Source organism: Apium graveolens, chromosome 7, assembly GCF_009905375.1.
Source record: "Apium graveolens cultivar Ventura chromosome 7, ASM990537v1, whole genome shotgun sequence".
Taxonomy (NCBI): domain Eukaryota; kingdom Viridiplantae; phylum Streptophyta; class Magnoliopsida; order Apiales; family Apiaceae; genus Apium; species Apium graveolens.
In genome coordinates, this window is record NC_133653.1 from 8060408 (window position 1) to 8077926 (window position 17519).

The 17519-nt window shown below is 35.4% G+C and overlaps 1 protein-coding gene across 1 annotated transcript; it reads right to left on the minus strand.

The window, feature by feature from the left end:
* Nucleotides 1-72: 72 nt before the first annotated feature.
* On the minus strand, nucleotides 73-13608 carry LOC141672336 (putative plant SNARE 11). Its single transcript, XM_074478907.1, has 11 exons — nucleotides 13446-13608; nucleotides 6142-6252; nucleotides 5888-5980; nucleotides 4972-5065; nucleotides 4845-4882; nucleotides 4459-4547; nucleotides 2619-2698; nucleotides 1451-1507; nucleotides 1227-1319; nucleotides 1070-1144; nucleotides 73-492 (listed from the first exon to the last, which is right to left on the minus strand). Exons 1-11 carry the CDS (start codon nucleotides 13472-13474, stop codon nucleotides 400-402), a joined length of 852 nt encoding a protein of 283 aa, XP_074335008.1. The 5' UTR covers nucleotides 13475-13608; the 3' UTR covers nucleotides 73-399.
* Between the last annotated feature and the right edge of the window lie 3911 nt (nucleotides 13609-17519).

Consider the following 17519-nt stretch of genomic DNA (forward strand, 5'->3'; position numbering starts at 1 on the left):
TAGCTTCAAAGTCACTCTGTTCTGACCTTTTTATGGTAAACCAACACTTGATGAGCAGATGACATAGATGTCTAGAAAGAATTTTATAATCACAAAATATTTAAATAAAATGAATATGATGAATAAATACTGGAACAAAGGAGGCCAAAGTCAATTTGCAAACTTTTCTCACCCAGTTGTGAATATCTAACAGGGAGAGTAAGGCTGTAACAAAATCAACATGCGAAAATTTATGCAAGTATGAACTTGGGGCGATAGCATTGATAGAGGGTAATCTAATCAAGTGCATTAAGGCAACCTGCCTTTCAAATCCATATGAGGCTATGTTATAACAGAGGCACCATTGTCAACAGCGAATATTCTTGTAGTCCACCAGATCAAACAGCAATTTTGGGTATACTAATTTGAATTCCAGAGTAGTTTCCTGTTAGTAGAAGCCGGGGGAGCTAGCCCAGGAATATCTCGGATGTCTTTGTTATTTGGGTTCACAAGCTGAAATTTTTTGTAACCATATATATAATTAGCGTACATAACTAATTAACAGTGCAAAACCACACATTCATAAAGTTATTTTGAGGAGTATTAGTTGCTTGGAGATATGCTTGCTTTCTAGAATTGAAGAATTTGTCTGTTTATACTTCATAAATATTGGACATGCTCATTAGTAAGTATCCACTAAAATACAAATTAATGTTGAAAAGGTTGTAATAGTCTAATTTTAATAGAGGAGAAGAGATCAAGATCAATCAGAAGACTACAGGAGTTTAGATACTTATATATAGAATTCTGGGGATTGAATTATAGGCAAATAGATAAAAGGAGCAAATGACAGTCGCCAAGGACACACGTTATATAAGTAACTATCTAGAAGGCCAGTCAACAAATTAATGACCAATTTGACAAGAACAGATTTATTGAATATAATCTTATTTTATAATGTATGAGACTTGTCACCGAAAAATGCATAATAGAAGACAAAAATTCAATAATAAGGTAAGATGGTCGAAACAGATTAAGATTTAGAATCTAGATGACAATTATATGCATATTAAAATCAATATAGGCTAACCTTTACAATAATGACCGCTATAACACCGATAACAATGAGGAAGAGCAGAGCCATGATACAGCGATCAGTTGCAACCTAATAAACAAATCATAGTGAGGACATGGTAACAAGGGCTAATACAGATACGAACACGGATGAGAAGAGTTCAGAGATTGACCTGCCTACCAATTTCCTTGACCAGCTGAGAAGCCTTTTTGATGGAGAAGTGAATGGAATCCAGTTCATTAACTATCCTACCCATTTGTTCAGTCTGATAATTACAAAGGAGAAATAATAACAAAATTAATACGTGAAATTGACAGTGATATCTGAAAATTGCAGTTCTCACACCCTGTTGATGTGAGTAATTATTAATATCATTTCAAAGAAGGTACAACACACCTGTGCCTTCAAAGCTGCAGCAGTCTCTGTCCCAACATTTACAGTTTCGTGAACAACCTATTTAACAAAGAGAGCACATCAAATTTAGTAATGCACTATATAACTTTAGAATATCGCAAATAAATATGCAATACTATTGCGGCCCAATGTTTTGTCATCACTTCATCAATCCCGCAGGAAAAAAATGCTAATATATCACAAAAGCTCGATGAAAGTGTAATTTCCTAGTCTTGGTTTGATTCTGTAACATCTGAGGATGTCCATTCGTATATAATACATATTCCTGTGGTATTTCTCATTTCTATGAAGATTGCCTCTGTGACTAGATATAACAGTTCGTGGAAGATCTAATGCAGCAAGTAGTAGCTGGTACCCACCCCCTAAAGGAGCTATAAAATTAAACGTGAATGCATCAACAGCACTTGATGGGTGGATCAGTATGGGGCAGTAGCGCGAAATAAACAAGGTGTGGTCCTCTTTGCCGCTGTCAGAAGATGGAGGGGGCGATTGAGTTCAGTAGCAGAAATGCACAATGCGGAGCAGCTCATTTGGTTTGAAGAAGGCAAAGGAATTTGGGTACGAAAATATCATCCATAAATCGGTTTGTCAAGTTCTGGTTGTGCCGTTTGTGATGAACAATGTTGGGTATGAGTTGGCTTCTTTTGTAACCATGGATATTGGTCTGCTGTTTTAAAACACTTTTGTTTGCCCTAAAAAAAGTTATAACCACTTGTGGAAGATGCTTTAAAGGCCCCAAAAATAACAAACAGAAAAGTCAGGAATGTTACAAAATGTCTTGGTATAGGCATGAATTGAAGTCATTCAAGCATTAGTCTGCACTTCAATAACTCGATAAATCAACTTCATTTATGATGGTCAAGTAATAGTTAACATCAAATAGGATCAGTATGCAGGAGAACGATTTGGATGGAGTCGTCTCTGTCTTAAGACTTTGAAAGTGTTTTTTTGCTAAATGGCTTTAATAGTTACTAGAATCAAAGCACAACCACCAGGAAGATTTGTAATAACCATACAATACCCAGTAATGATTATAGGGCACACTGAACCTCTTATCCAATTTATTTTTACCTTTAAGTTTTTCATTGATCATAGCCATAAGACGCAACTAAAAAATTAATGACTACTCCCATAAGTATGTACTACGTACCTTTTTCGACCTTTCAATTGCTTGATCTGTCTCGTCCATCATCTGGTTGCCATTGTCCATTAGTTGTTGATTTGTCATAGCTGCAGTAGAGACACGCTTGAGCTCAGAGATTCAATAAAAAGGAAAATTGATTAAATTTATATTAAAATTTACATAACTCTGTCGTAAAATAAGTGAATATTGTCATTTAAATAATTAAGATGCAATAAATAGTTGCAATTTCAACAGGCAGCAAATTACAAGCTCTATTTGATATAAAGAGTTATGGTTGAGCAATAAGCTGGCTGTTTAATATAAGCTTCTCAGCCACCATGCTATTTAACTTGTAACACGAATATCTACACTGAAACATAAACTATCAATGGATATGGCAAAAAATCCCAATTAATCCCAATTATTTTTTTTTATAAACTTTTTCCTATCCTGCGTTGGATCAGGGTGACTAGAAACACTCCATGTTACCGAGACCTGGATCACCTCTTGATCCAAATGTAGTGCTCACCTCAGGTTGCATGAAATACTATTTGCAGTGTCCAATCACGGGGATTCATCCATATATATACTGTGGGAAATGACCAAGTTGACAAGACTTCCAGGATATAAAAAACCTTTGTCTAACTTCTCAGCTTAAGTGATAAAATAAAGCATGTAAGTGCTCACTGAACAAGAAATCAAGGGCTACATACAGATATTTCCTACAGATTGACTAGGTAGATAAAAAGCTCAGGGTATGGAACACCTTTGCATTACGAATTAATGAATAAAGGAGAGATCTAGCTGAACCTTGTCACACTACAGAATAAGAGAGCAAATGGTATGCTGAGCAATGGCCTATCATGACGAAGAAAGGGTCTAGCCTCATATTCTCTATAGAATCACTAACAATTGACTAGGTCCATGATAAGCTCAGGGTATGGAATGCCTTAATTTTGCATTACGAATTGATGGATAAAGGAGGGATCTAGCTGAACCTTGTCACACTACAGAATAAGAGAGCAAATGGTATGCTGAGCAATGGCCTATCATGGTGGAGAAAGGGTCTAGCCAGATATTCCCTATATAAACACTTGACTCTCACATTGGAACACATCGGATTAAAGGCGGCTATTACTACACCCTAGTCACACTATTCAAACAAGAGAAGGAAATGTATGTAATGTCGCAACCACTACATAGAGCGTCAGTAACTATGTCTCAGCCAAGGAGCACCAATAACTTGCAATAAGGGGAATATAAGGAATTATAACAACCAAGACTAAACCAAACTTCGATGTAAAGTTGTACACTTAACTCAGGTATTTGCAGATCAGTATCAGAGTCCTTGTAATAACTATAATAACTTCATGGCTTATTTTGGAATGTGGAATTTCATTTGAAATTCTCAATTTAGTGCAAAACTGCAAATGACATGTTTGGATAACTAAAAGAATTTGGATTTAACTAAATTTCAGGGCATTCAAATATAAGCATAAATTTGAGAATGTTTAAATGACAACTCAATTCATGTCATCCGAAATGAATTTCATGTTCCCAAACACAATATTACGTTGGGTCTAAAGTGGATCATAGCTAGAGAATTCAATCAGCCATTAACTCAAACTTATAAATGGAAAAATCATTATATTCTCCGTATCAAAGAGAACCCTGCTTGCCTTTAAGTTTTAACATGCTAAGAATTCAACATCCAAATAAAAATTGATAAAACTGGCACTCATCAATCATCATAGTTTAATAATACAAATACCAGCAAAACCTGTCATTCTCATTTAATCTTTTCCAACTTATGGTAGTAACAGGAAAAAACTGTATCATTCCACTAAAAAACACAGTATATGCTTACATGAAGCTAGTAGGCTATTATCGTCTCTTAAACTTTCTTCGGGCGCCTGAAAGAGATCAGCTCGCTTGTTGTCAAGGTTGCTGGCATATCTGCATCACCATCCAAAAGATTGTGAATAACGGCAATATGTGTGTTTTGGAATTTTAGCTGTGAGGCAAATCAATGACAAAAATGTTTTGGACCACATGTCAACAATGATTAACCGGTTAAAGCAGATCTACATCAAAAGCAAACCATTTACCCAAAATGTTAGATGAACAAATTGTAGAAAACTGTACTATAAGAGTCGCACTACTAAATTTGTTGTAACATTTAAAATGGAGAAAGAATATAGTTAAAATTTCCACAAACTGTGGTAAATGTGAGAGGTTGGAACAGAGACTTACTGCTTTTTAAGAGCCACGTATGAATTTAACTCCTTCACCTGAAATCAAACAGCACGATGTATAAATGCAATTGCTTAATAATTCTCAGATTATAGCACCAATCAACAATTTGAGACTGAGACGGCACCATTGACTGTTTTTTCTCATTCAACATCCTATTTGTGGCTGCATCATTGCTATATTCCATATCCTTAACTTCTCTGTCGAATTCTTTAATAAGCCTGGCGCCAGCAAATAATTAATTGCTTTAATACACAAGGAAAATAAATATTGAACAACATCATCAATTATTGAAGTACAAGTTAATTAGTTAAAGTAAGCTTTCTTTGTAATAACAACTGAGCAGATATTTCATTCCGGATTCTCTTTGACAAAACTAGTACACGTATTGACTCATCATTTCTCCTAATTTCCATAATTCAGTACAATACATGACCATATCTTTGATCAAATTTACTTTCTATTTTCTCCTAAATTGCATATTTACAAACTACAATATATACAATACATAATACGCCTAAACCATCACATTATTACTTTAAGAACTTAAAACACCTCTATCACACCACCACAAACAGTTACAACACAAATTTATCCGAAAACATAATCAACTTCACAAGCCTATCTCCCGCTATACGACTATATATTCCATAACACCAGCAAATACATATAGTTCATTAAATCAGTGAATGCAATATATACACAATTAACAATTAGATACACACAGTTTCTAAAATTAGTAAATCTACATGCCTGCTAACCACGTAAAGCCGTAAACAATCAAATTATACCTCTTACAATCGCGCATTAAATCAGTAAATGCACATATCATATATAAAATTAATAATTACATACACACAAATCGTAAAATTAGTAAATGTAAGTGCCAGCTACGTACGCCAACAACCGAATTATACCTCTCACAATCACACATTTAATCAGTAAATGCACATATTATACATACAATTAACAATTACATATACACAGTTTGTAAAATCAGTAAATCCAAATGCCTGCTAAACACGTAAACAATCGAATTATACCTCTTACAATCGCGCATCTTATCCGTAAGCTCCTCCAACTGCCTACTCTGCCTATTCGAATCCTTCATCTTCTCCAGCTTCTGAAATCCATTCCTACATTTCAACAATCATCTAACAACATCAACAACACTAAATCAAATAATCAAATTAATCCTATACTAAATTAATTCTATAAAAAACACTAAATCATCAAATTAATCAACTAAATCAAACAAAAAACACAAAATCAAATCAAATCAAGAAATAGTTCTTACGATAAAGCTCGAAATATATCAGCGACTTGGCCGTCGAGCTGAGCGAGCTCCTCGCTGATTCCAGATAACGCCGCCATCTTCGAAAACTTCGCTATATATACACACAACTTTCTGTACGTATATGTTCAATTAAGTCAACATAGAGTGAGCTCCGAAAATTTCGCAATGCAGATATAGATACAAATGTGTGTATGTATAGGTGTGTGTATAGCTGGATCTGATGAAAATGGATCTGAAAGCTGAAGAGAAGAGATGAAGAAGATGATAGCGATTTTATTTTCAAATTTAAAATTTGTAATTTTATTAATTTGTTTTATTTGAATATTTTAATTTTGATGATTGTTTTTGTTGATAAATAATGGAGTACACGTCAAAATATTTGGTGTTTATATTAATCTCCGTGAGCTTGGTCAGTGATGATTAGGCCGGTTCTTGTGGGCCCGGTTGGGCCTTTTTTTCTTGATTTTGAAGCACTTTTGCGGGGTTGGCCCATGTTTGGATTCGGATACTTTTACCTTATTATTTCGAAAGGTCAAATAATCAAGTAAATGATTTATTTTATTAAAAAATTTAAGTAGGTTACTCATTATAAATTTAATGTAAATTAATTTTCAATTAACTTAATTTTATTATTTAATTAAATTAAAATTAATAATAAAAATAAAGATAAATATAATTTATATGAAATATTTTATTTTTAGTAGTCGAGTCTTGATTCAATAAGTCATACAAACTCAAGTGCAGTGAAGTCTTGTGGGATTTAAATTTAAATCTATTTTGTATCTATTTTTTGTAAAAAAATATATGTAAAAATATTATTATAAGATATATGTATTCATATAATTATGATAAATATATTTATTTATTTATTTCGTGTACTTTCGTATCGTGTCGTGCACGTAAGGGTAAATCTAAAAACGACATCAAATTCATTCGTGTATTTTCATGTTCGTGTACTTTCGTGTTCGTGTACCAAAAATATCAACCTAAACCCGTTATTTTCGTGTTATTTATATATTATGTTATCATGTCGTGTACGAAATTGGCGGCTCCACTCACGCCTTCAATTTTCTATCTTTGATAGTTGTCACACCTTCTATTCCAGTAGATGCATCAGAATGTTCGAACTTGGCGTTAAATGCAACCTTCTTAGCTTCTCGTTGGCCTTTGCGGTGACTTGTACATGTGTTATCATCCATAAATTTATATTGAGTAATGTTATATGTATAGAATGACGTGAAAGTCCCGGCTCGTCACTGTGTTAATAATATTTGTGAGCCACTATTAATAACATAAACAACATTAATAGAAACATTTAATTTTGTAAGTACGCAACAAAAAACAAAATTTTTAAATAAACAAATAAAAATAAGTTAAGGGTGTACAGTGGACACAATTATAATCATAGTGGCCAACAAATGTTATAAATACATTGTCAAGCTGGGACTTCCACGTCATTCTGTCCAAAAATTCGGTACCTGTAACATTGCTCATTTATATTTACTTGATTAAGAAGCATTGTTTTCGTTATCATATATCAACAATGAGTTTCACTCCATATTCTGGAGAGCATTAACAATACCAAGCTTTAGCTTCTTTCTTGAATAGTTTCACATCTTACTTCTTCTCATATATCGTAACACAATGTCATCGACATGTTGTAGAAACGAGTCTATCACTTCTTTCTCGTGCTCGTTTGACCCTCGAATTTTGGTAATTAACATTGGTCCTTGGAACACAACGGCGAAAATTGCAGTTCTCACACCATGTTGATATGAGTAATAATCAATTTCATTTCAAAGAAGGTACAATACTGTTGACGGAGGAATTTGGTATCAACAAAGTTTGAGGTTCGTAGCCGGAAACAAGATCTATGATGGCGGTTCTTTGTCGGAAACGTGAACAGTAGTCGGTGGATCCGATGAACAGTATTCGTCGGAAAAGATGAACAGTGTTTGGTGGTGGTGATAATTGGGGGCTGAGATTGCTTAGGGTTAGTGGTGGCTCCTTTGCGCTCTCGCTTCTGACCCCTTGCAATTTGCCTACGTATCCCTATTTATAGGGAATCAAGCCCACGTAGTTCTTGGGGAACAAGAAACCTAATGGGCTTAGATTTCTTATCCCGAGGCCCAATGGGAAACCCACTGGAAACCGTCTTCTACTAGCTTTAGGAATGTCCGCCGATGAGGCCCAACCACAAAGGCCCAAGGCTCGTCCGCGACTTCGAGACTTCACGGATAAAGCATCTCCCTGGCCAAGGATAACCCTCCGCTACCAGCTGTTTCTCTAGTCCGCGGACGCAGGTATAGCCGTGGTTAACCCCAAATGTTGGACGCATCCTTGTCCCCCGATAAGGAGCCCCTACCAGATTGCAGGACAAGTGATCCCAAGCTTTTGGGTGCAAAGTGCAAGATACTCCAAAGTCTCCCAACGAGGACATCCGTTGACTACAGAGACAGAGCTTCCAAAGCACACACCAGATTTCACCCCACATCCCTAATGAGGACACCCATTGACTACAGGAGGAGGCCTTCAGTCCAGGCATACCCCTGGAGGTCTCTGACCACGGACACCGCCTTTCCTGTAGATATGCTACAGGAAGGAGTTCTTCAATAGAGTACCTGCACCAAATAAGTTAGTAATAATAATTCTCCATCTTCCTTGAATCATCCAAAGAACCCGTCCAAGTAACCATGTTGAAGTCCCATCCAAGCTATGTTTCTCACTTAGGGCGCGCCCTAATACCTTAGGGGATAGCTCTAAGAATCAGTTGAATTATTTTCTTCATATACCAATAGGGTGCGCCTCCTTCACCAATGAGGGCGCGCCTAGATTATGTAAGGCGTCAACATTACTCTTCTCGTATGCATAAGGGCCCACCTCCCCATATCTGTAGGGCGCACCTTCTTCCTTTGTGATAAAATAGATGCCTTATCTTTCCTTAATTTAGGCACCAAAATCCCAATTCTGACCAATTGACCCGGTTTTGACCCGAACAAAGTTTATACCAAATTTTGGGCTTAACAACTACCCCCAAATTCCATATGCCATTGAAAATGGGATTGGAATTTTCAACCCCCCTAGCAAACTTGAAAAATTTGTATGAGCATCTACAAAATTGAGGGTATGCCCTTACGAACTTATTCATTCCTCTTTCTTCATCCTGCTCTATTTCTTTTTTTGAACATGATAGGGCGCGCCCCAGATAAAGGCGCGCTTCATGAATCTAGACAACAGCTTCACACCACACAACGTAACATCTTTCACTCTCTACCGCTTCTCTTCTTAGTGACTTTAACCTTTGGTTTGACTAGGGAGGTTTACCACTTATGCACCACATCTCTAAGCTTACATGAGCTAACTCGGCGTAAGAATCAAGAGAAATCATACAAAAGAGTGCACCTCGCGTACCTTGGAAAAGAATAATCCATTTAACAAAGGTTTGAGGGCTTCTTCCAACTTTTTCATCCTAATATTGGTTTCCTATAGGCGCGCCTTAAACAGAAAGGCCAGTTCTCTGATCTTAGAAGGCGCTCTCTAAGGGAAGGCATAACCAGAATAAAAGACCAGTTCTCTGATCTTCAAATAATAAATAATCTTTGATGAAAGGAGGACGTGTTTTGTTGGTGAAAGTGATCCTTCCATGAACAACACAACACAATACCATTCCATGTTTGATTTCTTTCTCCTTGTCAAATCATAACTCTAAATCGTTGATCTCGTCTTTTCCATAAATAGTGTGATTCATTTTAACTCAAATTCAAAACCTTTACGATCTTCTATAATCATATACTTTTAGAGGGCGCGCCCTTTATAGTGGCGGCGTCTTCCTCAAATAAAATTATCTGTGAATTAGAGGGCGCATCCTCTTTACGAGGAGCGTTTTGCTCAAAACAGGTGTTCATCCTTGGAGGGCGCGTCCTTTATATAAGGCGCGTCTACCTTGATAAAGGTAATCATCCTTGGAGGGAGCTTCCTCTGTAAGAGGCGCGTCTACCTCGATAAGGGTATTCATTTTTGGAGGGCGCGTCTTCTGGAAGAGGAGCATCTACCTCGACAAAGAAAATCATCTTGTCGAGGGCGCGTCCACTGTAACAGGAGCATCTACCTCGACAAGGGAAATCATCCTTGGAGGGCGCGTCCACTGTAACAGGAGCATCTACCTCGACAAAGAAAATCATCTTGTCGAGGGCGCGTCCACTGTAACAGGAGCATCTACCTCAACAAGGGAAATCATCCTTGGAGGGCGCGTCCACTGTAACAGGAGCATCTACCTCGACAAGGGAAAATCATCTTTGGGGGGCGCGTCCACTGTAACAGGAGCATCTACCTCGATAAGGGAAAATCATCTTGTCGAGGGCGCGTCCACTGTAACAGGAGCATCTACCTCGACAAGGGAAAATCATCTTGTCGAGGGCGCGTCCACTGTAACAGGAGCATCTACCTCGACAAGGGAAATCATCCTTGGAGGGCGCGTCCACTGTAACAGGAGCATCTACCTCGACAAGGGAAAGTCATCTTGTCGAGGGCGCGTCCACTATAACAGGAGCATCTACCTCGACAAGGGTCTTCTACAGAATCTTCATGTAATTAAACTAAATCAAAGATCAATATTCTTAGAAGGCTTCTATCTTCTACAAAGCTCAAGGGATGCCAAAACCATCTCATATAGAAACATCTCTTGGGCATCTCACGAAGTGTCATCCAATAAAGGGCATCTCACTCTCAATATTTCTCTGAGGGCGCGCCTTAAAGAAAGGGCGCGTCTTGAAAGACAAGAAATTAGTTCTAGTCGAGCCATTCTTCAAGTACAGACTATGACTCATCTGATCATCAAGACATCTTCATTGAAAACTTCCATTTTTCTTCTGAGGGCGCGCCCTGGGAGGGCAATTTTCCACTGAATGTTTCACATGCAGAGGGCGCACCTTAATAGATTGTGATACTGTGCTTCGCAAATCATGAGATTTTTCCCAGATAAGATTTCCTACCTGCAAGAAATACAATTAATATGGAACTTTAAATGTTATCTGGAGGACGCGTCCTAGAGGGATGGATGTGTCCAATCAACGAACTCTCCTGAAATATGTTAGAAGTCTCCTGGGCCTCAGATGTCTTCATCAAAGCGCGTTCGAAGTGTTTGTGGGGGTCTCCTCCGTGCTAAATCTCCTTCACAATATTCTTCCTGCACAAGTCCTAGAAACAATTAATGGAAAACACAACAAAACTAATCGAGAGTTACCTCGTGGAATCATCTTAACGACGATGACTAGCTCATGGTAGTAATGCCTTCTTCTTGAAGTGTTCTCCTCCCGATCCTCCTCAGATTTGCTCCTGGTTAAGTCCTCTAAACTAAATAGTGTTCTCAAAAATTCTAAATCAAATAGGATTCTTCAGTCTTCTTGTTGGAATAGGATTCTCCAATCTCCTTAATGGAATAAGATTCTTCAATCTTCTAATTAGAATAGGATTCCCCAATTTTATATATCGAATAGGATTCTTCAATCTTCAAATTAGAATAGGATACTCCAATCTTCTAATTATAATAGGATACTCCAATCTTTAATACCAAATAGGTTTCTCCCAATCTTCTAAATCAAATAGGGTTCTCCCAATCTTCTAAACCAAATAGGGTTCTCCCAATCTTCTAAACCAAATAGGATTTTTTGGAAAAATTCGCAGCTATTGTTTTTCTCTGTTTTCGGACTGCTCAACTTTTATTCCCGTAATCATATCATCTCCAAATTAAAGAGAATTCAACAAGCTTCGCGTAGATTGTAAGATCATTCAAAAAACAAACGCGCTACCAAGCTGCGCTACATCCCTCCAATTGGTCTAGCCCTGCCTTCGGCATCCCCCTCCTTGCGCTTACGGAACTCAAGATACGGCCCAAACAGTGTAAACAAATCGCTTAATCCATCAAATTCGAATTTTCCATCCAACTTCGCTCCTTCGTGGCTATAGCTGCAAACTTCAACCTCCACGGTTGGATATCATCATCCATGGATCTCCCTCGTGGTCGCGAATACTACACCCAAATCTCCTTCGACCCCCTGCCAAAAACAGTTATTCACGGATCTCGAGTTATTCATGGATCTCCTTCGTGGTCGTTGTATGCAACTCCTCCGTGGCTATCCTTCAATTCTTGCGTCAAAGAACCTTCATCGTGACGAGACATCTCTTTCTCCTGAGATTTTGATCTTGATTAGCCCCTCCTTCTAGCGCCAATTTGTTGACGGAGGAATTTGGTAACAACAAAATTTGAGGTTCGTAGCCGGAATCAAGATCTGTGATGGCGGTTCTTTGTCAGAAACATGAACAATACCCAATAATCTCCACCACCAAACACTGTTCATACTTCCCGACGAACACTGTTCATCGGATCCATCGGGTACTGTTCATGTTTCCGACAAAGAACCGCCATCACAGATCTTGATTCCGGCTACGAACCTCAAATTTTGTTGTTACCAAATTCCTCCGTCAACAAATACATGCCTGTGCCGTCACAGCTGCAGCAGTCTCTGTCCCAACATTTACAGTTTCGTGAACAACCTTTATAAGAAAGAGAAACCTCATAATAAGCTTAAGAACATCGCAAATATATATGCAATACTATTGCAACCTAATGTTTTCTCATCACTTTATCAAATCCTGCAACCACAAAAGTGCTAAACACATAAACTATTGCATAAGCCCAAAAGATTAATCATTAGTGACGAGAAAGCGCAAACATAGATAGGAAAGGGGCAACATTGTATTGGTGATCATCTATATGTACATTCATCTAAAAGTATCTTCAGTGAAGTGCATACAAGGTCAGATATGATCAACCTGCAATCACGAGCACCATCTCTGATTGAGCACTGAACAAACAAGTCTAGTAACCCAGAAATACGAAGTCTAGAACAACCAGTGACGCGAGACAGCCCAAACTTAGATATGAGTGGCACCATTTTTGGAGTGTCATCTGTATGTACATTAGATTGAAAGTGTTTTCAGCCAGGAACATGCAAGGACAGACTCGCTCTAGGCTCTCTTGTTATCAATTTTATCGATACTTCACTAGAAGCATTACTTTTTACATTCCATACTGGAGTACCATCTCAAAGACAACTGCCAAAGATAATAACTCAACAATTTGGTTTTTTAAGTCTTGTAAGATATGCATATGCAATTTTAATGCAGGCAATATATATATAAAAAATAATTTGATACGTTATACCATTGTAATACAAGTGAAATACTGAATGTTTGACACTTGACAATGAATCCCTAGAATAAGCAAATGATGAAGACTGGTATACCTCATTTTCACCTCCATTGTCGCTCCCATTAGTATCTTCTCCTTAAAAATTTATCTGTAGGCGAACCAGAATCATATTTCTCAGCAACAAAGTCCTCATCCTGCATAATAGAGCAAGCATTTAAAAAAATTACAGCAGCAAAACAAAAATAGACATGAATACGGAAACTAAACACTCAAAACCAACAGAGTTAATAATTACTAAAAAAACTCACCCCCTAAAATGATATGCTGAGTACTTGAGTAAATATCGATAATTTACAGTTAATAGTAAAAGTAGGTCAAGATTCCAAACTTAAGCGAAGAAAGTCTTAGCAGGTGCAGCAACTTGTTACAAGAGAGTACAAGCCATCCCCGTTCACGCTTCCCATACAAGTTACAACCATAACTGTTAGAATATAAGATCCTGGGTCTTTCTCTACAAAGATTTTAGCGTAACTGGTTCCTTAACATGGTATCAGAGCTCAGGTTCCAGGAAATGCCCGACAATTGACATAGTGCCTTGATGGTAGAATTTTGTTCCCAGGTGCCCTCATCAGAAACTCCAAAATTCATTTGTTAGGGGAGATTATCTTTACCCTGTCATACATAATCTTATATGGTAATTTTCCAAAAGTACTTGCTTGCTGGCACGACTCGTAAAAGTAACATTGCATATATCTTAAATCTAACAAGCTTATGAGACTTGTAAAAGTAACATTACAGCGATATCTTAAATCTAACAAGCTGTATGAAACACTGAATTTCACTAAATTTGTTAAAATTTTAAGGGTATTTTAGGAAAATCAGTATTTAAGTTTTTTGACACTTTAAATGATACTTTTCGAAAAAAAATCTTAAAGAACGAATAAGTTGTAGATAACGAAAAGATCTTTTCAAAATAATAAGGTCCAAAATTATCAAAAATTTAACGAAACTAAAATTAAATAAAATCTATAATTAATGAATTTATTAAAATAAATTACAAAAAAATATTATAATTTTGATGATAGAAAAGAGTATATTAGTAATGAAAAAGTAAAATTAGATGAGAAGAAGATGAGAATAAGAGAAATTCATAAGTAAACGAGATATGTATGGAAAGAAGTAGTGAGCAATGAGTTACAAAAAAAAGTTAGATCGGGAAGAAATGGGTGGATATTTATTAGAACAAGAATTTTTAAAAATAATTATATACTTAACTATTTAACTATTGTAACCGGATGTGATATAATTTTAGGGAATTTAACAAAAATGCTATTTTTTTGTAAAATTATTTGCGATTTTACTAACTTCTGAAAATATTTGCAAAAATTACTATTTAACTCTGAAAATATTTGCAAAAATACGATGTTACATAATAGGTTGCAAATTAGTGTAAATTGTGTAACTGTTTTAGATTACATTTTGGGTTGCATTTTATGTCGCATCTTAGGTTGTAAATATGGTTGCAATTTATAGAACGAATATTTGCAATTTTTTTATAATTTTAGGTTACAAACGTGGTTGCAAAAATGGTTGCACTTATTTTTGCAAATATTTTTAAACAGGGATAGTATTTTTGCAAACTTTTTGTAAAACTTTTGATATATTTGAAAAAATCCCATAATTTTATTCATTCTCTTTAGTTTGATTTTCCTTTCTTTTGACTATTCCTATGAATCATAACCGTTAAATTTAAAATAGATTTTGATTATCCTTATAAATCATAATTATAAAATTTTGTAAATTAAATAATTAGTATCATTAAATTTAAATATTAAAAATATAAATATTTAAGATTTTTGGTTCGAATTCCACAAACTTTATTCTAAGTTAAATATTTGTTTTAAATATCATCAATTAGTAGAATTAAAAAAATATCAACGAAACGTGCAACACAGATTTTAAGCTAAGAATTATAAATATTTTAATAATCAAGTAAGTCAATAAAGTGGGATCGGTGTATAAGTTAGTCATCAAACTCAAAACGGTGTCTGGACACTTAAGTTTGTTATGTTAGGAGGTTCGAACATTAAAACGCAACAGAAAAATAAAATTTCGAATTCCTACCGCATGATCTATCTATAATGATTGGATAATTATGGAGAATAGATGTTTACCTTAATAAAGCTTTCCTTCTGACTGTAATGGGCGTTTTGTTCTTGATGAACCAACACAACAATCCTCCTTTTGAAGATATATGCTCTCCAAAGGTATCCACATGAACGTCCGACCGTCCAACGATCACCGGAGCCAGTACTAGCCAATTTAGTTGCCTCTCTCTCTCTCCTCTCTAAGATGTAGAGCTGCTAGGTTTTTTTTTCAAAAACGTGATTAACTTCTCTTTTCAAAAAATATACATCTTAATGTATATATAGGGAGAGAGGAGATTTGAGCCTAACCCTAATCATAACGGGCTTCTAAAAGGACTCATTATGGTTTTAGGTTTATATTATTATTTAATTCGAATTCTAGTATATATACAATTAATCAAGTCGCACTTAATTAATTTAATAATTAAATTCGAATTAACAACAATAAAATATTTAAATTCATAATTTAAATAACACTCTGTTTTAAACATATTTTGTGTGTGACCCTTTAGATTATTATTACGTTGACAATAATTTTATTTTTCTATTAATAAAATTATAAACAGTGAGAGACATCTAGTAATACATCATTGCTCCCAAGTAATAATAATAATTGGTGATTCAATTAAACCTTTCGTGAATAATGTACAATGTAATATATTCCCTTTAGCCTTATATTATAGATCAAACTCGAGGCATGCATTGTGTCATCCTCTGTTAACGTTTAATCCTTCTTTCCTTGATCAATGAGTAAACTATTAAACAAATCAGTATTTGAGCACGACCATGCATTTTATAGTCTTACTCAATCAAGAGGCCAATAATATCACTCCTTTAATGAAGGAGAGTTAAATCTCATCTTGATCATTCATATTTCTCATACGATTCATAATATACCCAATGTCTACTTTTATTATTACCCGGTCAATGGTAACTTTCAATAGTATCAAAGTATATTAATTCTCGTATAGAAATATAATGATTTCAGGTCTAAGGACCAATACATCATTATCACTGTGAGATTAACTTATGACACATTAAACATGTAGTATCTCACAACGGGTCAATCCAGCACCATGTATTTAATACATGTGCCTGTGTTTTGACTTTAGTATCACCATACCTATGATCAATGAGATGTGATCATCAGTCAACAAACACACTAGACTTAACGTATTTATTATCGTCCCTTAACAATAATACTTGACTAGGGACCTTTAAGAATAATAATACTATTCTCATAATCTCATTTCTAAGTCACGTACTTAGAGATATAGATTTACATATCATATTCCAAGGATATTTATTAATCTAACATTTTATCGCATAAAATAAAGATGCAATAAATTACTAAAGAATAATCCATAAAGTCATAATTAATAATTCAAATGTTTCATAACATAAACATAATAGTGTTGTCTCTAGGGCACACACACTAACAAGTTACATGTACATTTCATTAATTTTTTTAAATAGTTTTTAATAATAGCTTTTTTCCTAAACATTTTTTTGTGTATATCAAGCATGTCGAGTAAGGTTAATGTGTATGTCCAACATCATAGTAATTTTGATACTTCGAATTCTTATAAAATATATATGAACCCTAATTTACATGCAGACACAAGATATACATACATACAATTTCATATATGAAAATGTTGCATTGCCGAGTTTACTAAAAAGAGTTATTATCCAATTCGATAGATGTGTTACCCTCTCAGATAGATGCTACATCGAATAAATTTTAACACCTAGCATTTCTGATCATAAAATTTGGATGCTGACTAATCAAATATACCCATAACTGACTTAAATGACCAGTTGGAGACATGTTTGAGTTTGGCGACTAAATTTATATATCGAACCATTAACGAAATTATAAATTTATGATAAACTTTCCTAAAAAAAATAGAGAAACTGTTTTCCTATCAATAAAATCAAATATGAAGATATCCCCAATTCAATTTCCATTTAAAAATCAACGTGTTAAATATCAAATAGGTGACTAACTATGTCAAAAC

Bases quoted from the DNA above. Each gene is read 5' to 3' on its own strand.
- LOC141672336 (XM_074478907.1), bottom strand. From the start codon at position 13,474: ATGGGAGCGACAATGGAGGTGAAAATGAG. The intron at 5,981-6,141 runs GTAAGAACTATT...GTTGAAATGTAG, and splicing joins GATATATTTCGAGCTTTATC to GAATGGATTTCAGAAGCTGG. The intron at 2,699-4,458 runs GTAAGCATATAC...TCTCTACTGCAG, and splicing joins TAATAGCCTACTAGCTTCAT to CTATGACAAATCAACAACTA.